The 12146-nt window shown below is 44.5% G+C and overlaps 1 protein-coding gene across 10 annotated transcripts in view; it reads left to right on the top strand.

The window, feature by feature from the left end:
• The first annotated feature begins 1745 nt into the window (after positions 1-1745).
• The window catches only part of Nrg3 (neuregulin 3), a 1054015-nt gene continuing 1043614 nt past the window's right edge, over positions 1746-12146 (top strand). For all 10 annotated transcript variants that reach the window (XM_076544427.1, XM_076544432.1, XM_076544429.1 and 7 more), the window contains exon 1: positions 1746-2580. In XM_076544427.1, coding sequence (XP_076400542.1) covers positions 1752-2580 — 829 coding nt within the window. In that variant the 5' untranslated portion in view covers positions 1746-1751. The remainder of the gene's footprint in view (positions 2581-12146) is intronic.

Below are 12146 nucleotides of genomic sequence, written 5' to 3'. Positions count from 1 at the left end.
TGCTTGGTGGTTGTAAAAGTAAATAAATAAATAAAATAAAATAAAAATAAAATCGCCTTTTTCATTTCCACCTTAGCCTAGGAATCTGGATAGTGTTGGGAAGCATAGCTTTGCACCACCAGCCTGTACCATATTAGCACCCTCTCTTGCTCTTCCCGCTTCTTTCCTCTCTGTGCCACTCGGTCCTCAGGGAGTGCACCTGTCTTTCTGTCCCCAAGGGAAGAAACCGGTCACTTAATTTGAGAGACTAGCCAGGATCTTTTCTCATTTTTGCCTCTTGCACTGCGACATGTGTACCAGGGAGTACCTACATTTATTAAAGGCAATACTTTTTAAAAGATTAGTCAATGGTTTGGAGATCTGATTGCAGAAAGGTCGTCTGTTCCAGCAGCAGCTCTCAGCAACTCCAAAGCGAAGATAGCTCTCAGTCCAGCTGCACCGCGGCAGGGCAGGGGAGCTCAGAGGCGCCCTCCCACCTAACACGCCCTGCGTCTTCTCCCAGCAGCTTCAGTGCCCGACCCCGCAGGATCCTCAACAGAGACCGGCTGATCGGGACCTGCGGGTGTCATACATCTCCAACGGGGGTCCTCTTGGACCATTTATTTATCTAGCGCGCTGTAAGAAAGCACCATTAGGTGTTGGTGGGAGGCGCTACTCTGTCCGAATCTCACCCCGTCCGCGGCGATTTGGAACACACACCCGCACCCGCCTAGCTGCGTGCGAGAAACCGCCTGGAGCAGCCTTTGACTGGGGATCAGTGTCGCCCGGGACCCCCCGTCGCGGTCTCCCGTTTCTGCTCTCCCGGTTCTACCCGGCAGCGGCGCCGGGGCTGTTTGGAATCTTCTGCGTGCTGGTTGGGGTGCGCCCCCGGGTCCCCCGCTCCCGAGCGGCGGCGGGCGGCGTCGCTTGCCGGAGTTTGACTCGGGGTGGCGGCAGCAGTGGCTGCGCAGAGCCGCGGGCGGCGGGAGCGAGGCGAGCCCGGCCGCTCGCCCTCTGCGCTGCGCTAGGATTGGTTTCTCCTGGAGAGCGCTGACCGAGGGTTGGCTGCGGGCCGGCTGAAGAACAGGTGCACCTCATCGCCCGGGCTCGCCGAGCAGCCACTGAGCATCGCGGCGCGCCGGGTTAGGCGAGCGGCTGCCAGGCTGGCCCCCTGTGTCGGAATGCCGCTTGCCGGCGCCGGGCATCCCGCGGCTGCCCGCCCGGGCCCTTGAGGGCGACGTGAGGCTCTGAGGTGGGGGCAGCGGCGGCGCGGCCAGGCGCCCCAGGGAGCGGGCCGGGCGCGGCGCCCCGAGGATGCCGGCGAGGCTGAAGTGCACACAGGCGGCGGGCAGCATCCGCGGCAGCATCAGCATCAGCATCCACGGCAGCATCAGCATCAGCGGCAGCATCAGCACCATCAGCAGTCGGGGGACCCCGGCGCGCAGGAGGCAGCTAGGCGGGCTGCAGACGCGCCCCGCCGCTCCCTGACCGGCCCGGCGGCGCCGGGGCCGGTCTCGCCCCTCTTCCGAGCTCCTCGCCGCCCCCTCCCCGGCCCGCGTCCCCTCCCCCGTCCTCTCCTCCCCGCCCGCCGCCCGCCTCTCGGGGGGAGGGGCGTGGGGGCAGGGAGCCGATTTGCATGCGGCCGCCGCGGCCGCTGCCTGCGCCGGAGCCCGCCGCCGCCGGAGCCCGCGCCCGCGCCCGCGCCCGGCCCGCGCGGCCCCATGCCTCTGGCGCGGCCCTCGGGGGGGCGAAGGTGAAGACCGGCTCCTAGGATGAGTGAAGGGGCGGCCGCTGCCTCGCCACCTGGTGCCGCTTCGGCAGCCGCCGCCTCGGCCGAGGAGGGCACCGCGGCGGCTGCGGCGGCGGCGGCGGCGGGCGGGGGCCCGGACGGCGGCGGAGAAGGGGCGGCCGAGCCCCCCCGGGAGTTACGCTGTAGCGACTGCATCGTGTGGAACCGGCAGCAGACGTGGTTGTGCGTGGTGCCTCTGTTCATCGGCTTCATCGGCCTTGGGCTCAGCCTCATGCTGCTTAAATGGATCGTGGTGGGCTCCGTCAAGGAGTACGTGCCCACGGACCTGGTGGACTCGAAGGGAATGGGCCAGGACCCCTTTTTCCTCTCCAAGCCCAGCTCTTTCCCCAAGGCTATGGAAACCACCACTACGACCACTTCCACCATGTCCCCCGCCACCCCCTCCGCCGGCGGCGCCGCCTCCTCCAGGACGCCTAACCGGATTAGCACCCGCTTTACCACCATCACGCGGGCTCCCACTCGCTTCCCTGGGCACCGGGTGCCCATCCGGGCTAGCCCGCGCTCTACCACGGCACGGAACACTGCGGTCCCCCCGACGGTCCTGTCCACCACGGCTCCTTTCTTCAGTAGCAGTACGCCAGGCTCCAGACCCCCGATGCCAGGAGCCCCTAGTACGCAGGCAATGCCTTCCTGGCCCACTGCGGCGTATGCTACCTCCTCCTACCTCCACGATTCCACTCCCTCCTGGACCCTGTCACCCTTTCAGGATGCTGCGGCCGCCTCTTCCTCCTCACCCTCTACCACCTCCTCCACTACCACCACCCCAGAAACTAGCACCAGCCCCAAATTTCGTAAGTAGAGTCCTTGTCTCAGCTGTGATTTACTGCCGAGTTTCTTTCTGCCTTCTGGCTCTCTTTTCTCCTGGTTGCCACTTCCCCAATACCCGGTTTGGGGCAGAGTGTGAGGCTATGGTTAAAAATGGCCTCAAGGGGGCCAAAGGTGTGGGTCTCTGCTGTGTCTGTGTGCGGAGTAGGGGCGTCAGGCAAGTGAAGGATATCTCCAGAGCTAGGGCTCCTACTTCAGTGGGTCCCAAATGAGAATAGACTCTTGACTCCCTTCAAAGGGTTAAGGCGAGTGCAAATCCTCCTCATTGCAGACTTGCGAGTGAGCCCAGGTTGTGTTCCCCATAGTGGCCTGGAGAGGGATGAGACTGTTCCTGGAGCACCCAGCCCTTCCCGCCCTCCTGTGGGAAGCTTTTCTAAGCACAGCCAAAACTGGCCTATGATAGCCCACAAAAGGAAGTTATGACCAGTGTGGGGGTGAAGATCGGATGCAGGTATTTGTTAGTGATGTCCTTAGGATGTAGCTGTGGACTCTCCCAGCATCCCTGCCGGGGCAGCGACTGGGAAGGGTTAATTAGAAGCCATTGGGAGAGGTAGGGAAATGAGGCGCTCCCAGATGGACCCCTCCCCTCAACCTGTCCCTGGCCATTGCCAGGTGTGGAAATTGCGTCTGAGGCCACTGGAGTGAGTTAACTGCAAGGAAATGCAATGGGAACGCTGCAGAGCTGCGGCCCCCAGGGTCCTGGAGAAGGAGGGTTTTTTCTTCCTTTTTTCAGCTGTGCCAAGCATTTGCTTTTGTTCCTTTCCCAGAGGGGTGAGGGGTGTAAACCTGGTCTCTTCCTCACGCCCTGTAGATGATGAACAGAGATGAACAGACTGGGACCCGGCTTAGTACAATGTCCAAGCTCTTTGTAACATGTCACCCTTTGGGTACAGCATTTCAGTCGGTGCCAGTAGCGGCCAGTGTACCCCCTAGACATGATCGCTTTCTCTTTAGAACTGTAAGCTTTCTATTTTTATGAACATTGCAGGTAACTAATTGACCTCCACCCCACCCTCTCCGCTTAGTGAACAGAAATCCCAGGAACCTTCTGTTTGTGCCTGAGGATTCGGATCAGAAAACACTTGTGCAACCTGTGAAGGTTATTCAGGACAACCCCCCAGTATGCCGGTTCAAGTTCCAAGTGAAGCCATTCTAAAAAAGAAAAAAAGAAAGAAAGGAAGAAAGATAGAAAGAGGGGAGAAAGAAAGAAAAGAAAAGAAACGGTCTGGATATGTTGGCTTTAGTATTCATGTTTTGAGCTGTAACATCTGGGCAAAAGAAAAAGTGTTCCTCACTGCTCAGTGTTGGTAGGAATATAATGGTTATTTTCAGTTGTGTTAATTTTTTATTTCCCTGACTCCTGATCTTACCTAGGGTGTTATTTAACATTTGTGACTTTTTTTTTTAATGTAGTGTACTTGTAAGTAAGGGCCAGAGATGGAGACTTTTGCTCTTACACTGCTTTAGAAAACTGCATCTATCCCTAGATGGTCAGTGGGAGACAGGAAGGCAAAGAGAAGGAAGCTTTCTGCCACAACCTAGAAAGGCAGTTCTTGCAGCTTCCCCCTGCTTTGCTTGAAGTGGTGATTTCTGAGAGCACATTTTCCAGAGGAGGGAGGGTGCTCTGGCTCCTTTCAACAAATCTAGCTTGAGTGTTGTAGCCGGATAAAGGACTGGTGGTGCTTGTGAGTACATTCACTGCACTAAAATAGGTTCCTCTCTGTATGTTGAAGACCTTAGAATTTTCATGTTCTGAAGCAGTTGATATGAACAATGGATTGTGACTCTACTTCACCTCCCCCCTCTTGGGGGGGGTGCTGTGGGGATCACAGTGGGGGCATTTCCCTGTCCTTTCTGTATTGATTTCCTACCTTCCATTCTGAGGCGGTCTTTAAAGAAGAGCCCAAGGTAATTATTTCTGCCCCTCCATGATCTTGTTCTACATTCAGCAGAAGAGAATGGATGGCAGCCTGTTTAATAAGTCATGATTATTGACAGGACTCTGAGCCTCAAGGAAAAGAGGTGGGGACTCTGTAAAGGGTCTTGGTGCTTGCATAGACATGTAAGCAGCGTTTGTTTCATTTGTAACTAGGGTCCAGCTCTTTCTATGTCTGAAATCCTTAAAAGAGGATTGAGTAAAGAGATAAAAATGCAAGCATGCAGATTTAGTAGTTAATGGCCTGGTGTAGCTTTCCTAAGAAGAGGCATTTTAATGAAAGGAATATGTGGTTTCCATACAAGGTGAGTTTAAATAGGTAGGCTGTATAGTAATTCAAAGGATGAACAGTTTATTTTTTCATCTAAGATTTTTGGCTGATTAACAAGGTGGGAAATATTTCATTTGTGGGATTATCAGCATTGCTATAGTAGGCTGAGTTATGGCCCAAGTAGCTGTCATTCAAATTGTTCACTTGTTTTGGTTATGGCATTAAAGTTCCCAGATGATAAATTTGTTTGTTCACATCACCTATCTCTATACTTTAGTAGGTTTGTTTTTCCCTTTGCTCCCCACCCCTACTGTTCAGAATGATCATCCTGGCTTCTTTTGTAGCACCTGAAGGCAGTTAAGGACGATGCCCTGTCTTTGTGAGACGAACTCACATATTCCTCAATGGCCAGGATCTTGGCTTTTTGAATAGAGCGTTTCAAGACTTAGAGGATGAATACATTTGTGTTCAACTTTGGCAATGTGATGGCTGCTATCTGTAAAATCATCATAGCTCTTTAAGTAGAAGCTTGTTTACTGAGAAAGATAATGAGTGTTCACTGGCCAAAGGATAACAGGACTTAAAAAAAAGATATCTTATTATTCACAGTATTTGCTATGTGAAAGGCTCATTTTTGATGTGGAATTGAGGGAAAAAATAAGACTGATCTTAAACAGCAAGTAAACAAAGAGAGTTTGGCATTTGATTCTTATTTTTCTGTCCTCATCCCTTTAACCTCAGGGGTCCCAAAATTCCCTGCAACTCTAGAACTTTTTATCTTTTCAGTGACACAGAGCAATTCTTTCCTTCAGACTCTTGAAAACAAATACCTTAAACACACTGCTACGGTAGAGTTTAATACAATACTTCTGAAAACATTTTGTAGCCATGGTATAAATTAATAAATTTCTTTGAGCCAAAAGAGACTATGCACTACTGATAGAGAGGAGTAGTTTTGTAAAATGTACAAACACTTTCCCTTTGATGGAAGTTGGAATTGTTTCTTCTGATTTCAAACGTGCCTATATTGTACTGTCAATGCAAACTGAGGTTGTTCTGGACTCTTGGAATTCCTTTACTTAGCAGAAAGCATCTTTAACAGGTGGGAGAAAGAAAGCCTGAGCCACTAGTGAAGTTCAAACCAAGTGCAGCTGTTAATGGTTCGTTCTTGCTGTCGTCTTTGAATGGTTCTATAGTGAATTCTCATGAATAAGATCACAAGTATTAAATAGTATACACGGGGAAAGAATTTGAAGATAAAATGTCCTATTGGTGTTTGAACAGGACATGTAGGTGGTTTTAATTTACTTACCTAGCTAAATAAAGTTCTACCAAATCATATTAATTGTGATTTTAAAGGAGCCATTGCTAATGTCAGTTGTTTGCTTATTTTTCTTCTCAGCCTCTTCAGTCTTGCAATGAGAGTGCTCAGTGACTTTATGAGCAGCCTCAGGTGGGACTGATTTAAAAAGTTAAGCCTATATCTTATGTTTTGGCTACAAGGGTCAAGGCTTTCAGCCGAATCCTAGCAGAGAAGGTACTGACCTCATAAATGCATGGTGACCAAAATGGGAGGACTCAGAACTCAAGATCAATGTTTCTTATGAAATAGAATTGAATTTATTTTTCATATGAGCTTGTGTTGCATTCTGAATATGTTTTTATTTTCTTTGTCATTATTGCAGGATTGTATGGCTTCTCTGCTTCTGTCTACTATACTGTGTTTTGTGACATGGCATACTTCATTTTGTGGTTCTAACCAGAAATAAAACAATAGCAATATCAGTGTGGGGATAGGCATAGCTTTTCCAGACTGCTTTGTGGGCTCTTTTGATTTCAGTCTTACTTCATTGAGAGCAAGTAGTTTAAGCATGCCTCCCTGGTTTTAGAGAACTGTGGTAAGGGGTTGGAAGTGATTTTGCTAGTGGAGAATGTCTTTAAGGCTTGATTTGCGAGTATAGCCACCTATTTTTTTTTTTTTTTTTTGTGTGTGTGTGTGTGTGCTGTCTCTTAAGTAGACTTCTAAAGCTACACACTGTTTACTTGCAAACTTGTGAGGAAGGAAATAAACCAAAATCAAAATCAACAGCAAGCAAGCTGGCTTGTGGCACTCTCTGTTACTAAAGAACTCAGGTTCTCTAAGATGACTGTGAACCACATCAGAAGTCCTGGTACAGATTTTAAATCAATGCTGTCCCCACAGAGCCACTGTGTGTGTGTGTGTGTGTGTGTGTGTGTGTGTGTGTGTGTGTGTGTGTGTGAAGAAGTTACCTTTCCATCTGGATTTTCCAACCCTACTTCTGGTTACACCACAATGAAACAAAAGATGGCTTATGACCTATTATAGAAATTCTTTTCTCAAATCTTCATATCTAAAGCCAAATCATAGCTCAATATTCTATCAGGGATGCTGAAATGAAAGATGAAAATTGGCCATGAAATATATAAAAGCAAAGGGTGAGACATAAATGTAATTCTTTAAAATGCATTTGAATCGCTTCTGTATAGAACTGAAATTCATTTCAATCTGGCTGTGTCTTCAGAGTTGCGTGTTGGGAAAGAACAGCACTGTGTTGCCTTGAAAAACAGTATTAGCCAGTTTTGAGCCCCTGGATATTCTACTCATCCTTACCTGGGAACATGCCCTGTAGACCCCTGCACCCAAGTAAAAGCAAAGAGGAAGGACCCAATCTGCACAGGGCTCATCAATGGTTGATAGCAGGTCTGCATAGGCTTTCCTTACTCACCTAACTGTCAATAAAAATGGTAGCGTGCATACAGTTAGGGTTTCCATTTCTTCATTCTTCCAGACTATTTCATTCACTCCTACACCTCTTGCCCCTTACTGTAGTGAAGAATATTTCTAATAGGGTCTTAACTTATGTTTATTGTTCAGATCTTTACGTCTTTATTATGGTATAGATACTACTCATTGTAGGAAATTGTCTTAAATATCTACATTTAACTCAATGACATTTCAAGTTGTTTTTTAGTGCTCTCTCTGTGTGTTTGTGTGTGTTTTGGTCTTTTCTTCTAAATTTTTACTTGACATTTTCATACATTTGTATACTTTAAATATCTTTCCCTTCAGTATGGCGTATTGGACTTTCTTAGTTGATGAAGGAAGTTAAAACACCTCTTTTATATATAATTGAACTGTTAACTGTTTTAGTGCTTTAGAAATTTATCTAAAATATTGATAGGATATTCCTATTGTTTTAACTTATATTGGCTTATATAACATTAATTTTGATAGCATTTATTTGACTCAGCATTGCAATTGTACAATTAAATATAAGTATTATATACTTTTATGTATTTTCAGAGCTTATGTGATATATTTTATCTTTCATATTCATTTATTAAACATTTACTATGAAGCCTTATGTGTTGTTTGTTGGTTTGTTGATTTTAGAAAGTTTATAGAAGTCATTGCTTAGAAAGGAGACAGTTTTCCAGTTGTGGTGGCACATGCCTTTAACTCCAACATTCAGGGGGAAGAGATCTCTGTGAGTCTGAATGTGTGTAAGTTGGAAGCCACTTTGCTCCACATAGAGAGCTCCATGCCAGAACTACAGAGAAAGACCCTGTTTCAAAAAATAAATAAAAAATAAAAGAAAGGAAGGAAGGAAGGAAGGAAGGAGACAATTAAACAATATGCATTCATTCTTCTCATATACTAATTGGGGCCATATTTATTCTTGAATATGTATCCACTTATTTAAGAATAGTGTGTGTTTCCAAAGGATCTCTCACTAATTACTGGTTTCTTTTTAAGTTATTAGTGAAGAAGTTGGATCAGATGATACACACCTGAAATCTTATTCTCTTTGAGGTCAAGGCAGGAGCCTAAGTTTAAAGCCAGCCTGAACTTTGCAAGATCTAGTCTCAAAACCTAAATACAAAACAAGACACAGCAAAGGACATTAGGGAAGGAATTTATAGGCAAATAATTTTCACAGACACTGTAATATCTTCCCTGGGAATCTTTTAAAGCTTTATTCCTTGCCCATCTAATTTCAGGTAATTTCTCTCCTTAAAATAAATAACCTCGCCTTTTGGAGTTTCTTCAAAACATTCAACTACAATTTAATCGAAACTACGATTACCTAGCATTTCCACAATTATGTATCATTGGCCTGCACAATATTTAGCTAAATTGCATAATTGTTATAATGCTGGCATAGAGAAATTTGTTACCCCAACCAAGTTGGTAAAATAAAAATTCACCTGACAGCTGTGGAGTTGTGTGGGTAGCCATGAGGCTGACCTTTCCACCTTGTCAGAGTCTGTGTGCCTCTCAGAAGGTGAAGAAGGAAGGTGGTAAGAGGCAGCTAGGTAACTAATTATATGGAAAATCAATGTTTTTAGAAGGTTACAATCATTGGAACCAAAATAGAGATGCTTATCATCAACAATGATGACAACAATGACTGCCACAAACACCATATCTTTGTTTCTTATATTAAGGAACTGTACAACTTAAAACACTGATTCATTCTCTTATAACTTAAAGTCCCCCTCATGATATTGTGAGGGTGATAGTCATAGTGTAACTCTATACAACTCCTATAAAACACTCTACTGCTTCTGTATCAAGGTAGAATTGCAATTTTCATGTAGCAGCACGCTAGTCACTTCACTGAATTGAAATATTGGAGCTTGTTTGCTATCCTGTATCTCTTGGATCTCTGTTGTCATACCATAGCATGCACAGGAAGAGGTGGTATGGGAGCATCTGCCTCACTACTGATTGTTCAGAAACAGGAGCACACCATTTCTAATCCATTGCCTGTTAGGTTCCTAGTAATTTGGACACAAGTTTAATACAGAGAGGAGCTGAAGTTTGGGAGAAAATGAGTAAGACTATAGATGATCTGCAAGTCTGAAGCGCACAGTGATCTTGACATCAAAAGACACAGTGCTCCAGGGATCCATTTTATGCCATTCCTACACAGTCCTGTTGCCACCAGCTCCTTAAAGTTTAAAAAGAATTTAAGTGGAAGTAGGGAAGATTTCCATTATGTTCTGTTCCCATCTTAGCAGTTACTATAAATGAGGTTCCAGAGGATTAACAAGTTTATTTCTCCATGAAAGACCTCTCTTAGATATGTGTCTATACTGGAGAACCTAATATTATTTTTTGAAAGTATCTGTTATGAAGTCTGTCTGTTGGAAACTCCTTCCTCACTTATTGTTGTTGTTATAAGTTTTACTATTTTGAGAAAGGCTAGCCACTGTTCATAATCACAGGTTGCTATTCTTGGGCATAAAAAGGGTCAGTCAGAAACAGTTCTTCAAAACTGAATTCTGAATTAAGTTTAATTACAGAAATTTAGCAGTGTCCACAGTTAAGATTTGTCTTCTTGGCAATTTCTGGAAGTTATACACACACCATAGATGCAACACAGGTCAAAAGAACAGTTTGTTTATTTCTTTTTCTATTTTAAAAGAATCTATACAATTACATTAGCATTAATATGCCATCGGATTGTGAGAGTAGCAATATCTTATTCAAATCCTCTAATAAGAATTGTTAGACTAGTCTGCCTCCCAAGATCATCTTCCCATGACTACACACAGCCTAAAATATGATCTCCCATGCAAATTAACATAGTTTAATAGTTCTCTACTAGAGAAAACTACAATATCACAATCACCATCATTTTGGGTCACATTTACTGCAGTTCTGTATGACATTTCTCTTTGAGCTGTGGGAGGATTGTTCATTCACAGGATCCCACTCTTGGAAGAAATTTGAGACTTAGGTAACAATGGAAAGGAGAGTAGCCATGTAGAGTCTTCTGTGAACCAAGAGAGTATGGGTTACTTTGGCTTTTTTTTTTTTTTTGGTTTTTCGAGACAGGGTTTCTCTGTGTAGCTTTGCGCCTTTCCTGGGACTCACTTGGTAGCCCAGGCTGGCCTCGAACTCACAGAGATCCGCCTGCCTCTGCCTCCTGAGTGTTGAGATTAAAGGCGTTCGTCACCACCGCCCAGCTACTTTGGCATTCTTTATTTGGCTTTTTTTTTTTAAATGATAGATTCAGATATCCTTAGTGCATTCATCTGCATAATGAACTGGCCTGAAAGTGGTCCTATAATATGATTGGGGCATGTTTATGTTGAAATTTTTTTTTTTTTTTTTTTTTTTACTTAGGGTTTCTCTGTGTAGCTTTGGAACTCACTCTATAGCCCAGGCTGGCTTTGAACTCACAGAGATCCACCTGCCTCTGGCTTCCGAGTTTTGGTGGTGATCAGGAATATAGAAGGAGTGCTTGATTGGTAAATGATGGAATACCAGGAAATACCTGAGTCCCAAAATACAAGGTGACCACCATCAGCTGTCCAGAAGTTCAAAGAGGAATAATGATGAGACATGACATTTATCAAAAGACTTTGCAAAACAGACCCACTCATTACTTTGTTATTTCCTAGTTTTGTATCAGGGGTCTTTTTTATTCTATCCAAAGAATATTCTATTGGATAAATTGAAAGATAATTGAGATAGTTGATCATGTAAAACTTATAAAAATTACAGAATAGATGGAGATAAAGCTCAGTGGTAGAATGTGTATAGAGTGCTTGACTAGTCTGCACATGGCCCCCAGTTTAATCATTGCTAATACAGATGCATATACACATATATAAAAATGGAAACTAGAAAATTAGTAAGTTTGTATTATAATCTTTGAATAGCCATTCTGGAAACTAGGGGCGGTATTATGTTAGGAAACTTTACTATCAAAACCCAAGATGACATGAGTAAAATGCGTAAATCTCATAGACAAAGAATGACAGATCAGTCACAAAGAAGTGGGCCAGGATGCTTGTTGACACCCATAGGAGGCCAAAGGGTAGTGGGGGGAAGGAACGGGAGGTGAGGAAGGAGGGGAAACTGGGGTTGGGATATAAAGTGAATGAATAAATTTAATTAAAAAAAGAAATAGGGCAGGGAAATTCCTTGTACAAATTTTTTGTTAAAGAAAAACTGATGTTGGCATGCCAGTAAACTCGATTCTATTAGTTAAAAAAAGATAATGATGTGAATAATTATTTATAATAAATGCTGTTTTTTATTTGAATCATTCTTCACTGAATTTTTGGTATAATACTTTGTTTTCATATTTAATTACTGATGAATGAATAGTCAGAATCAATATGAGAATTCTCCCTTTCACAAATGAATATTGTTTACCAGTCTTATTATACTAGCTTCCAACAATGTTTATGTTGGGTTGTTCTTATAACTGTTGATAGGTAATGTATTAAATATTTTATAAACCAATGAATTAATTGTAGTTTATATTAAAACTAAGTAGATTACA

The sequence above is a fragment of the Peromyscus maniculatus genome, chromosome 9, assembly GCF_049852395.1.
Source record: "Peromyscus maniculatus bairdii isolate BWxNUB_F1_BW_parent chromosome 9, HU_Pman_BW_mat_3.1, whole genome shotgun sequence".
Lineage (NCBI taxonomy): Eukaryota > Metazoa > Chordata > Mammalia > Rodentia > Cricetidae > Peromyscus > Peromyscus maniculatus.
The sequence above is the reverse complement of the archived record's forward strand: the minus strand, read 5'-3'. Positions and strand labels throughout refer to the sequence as shown.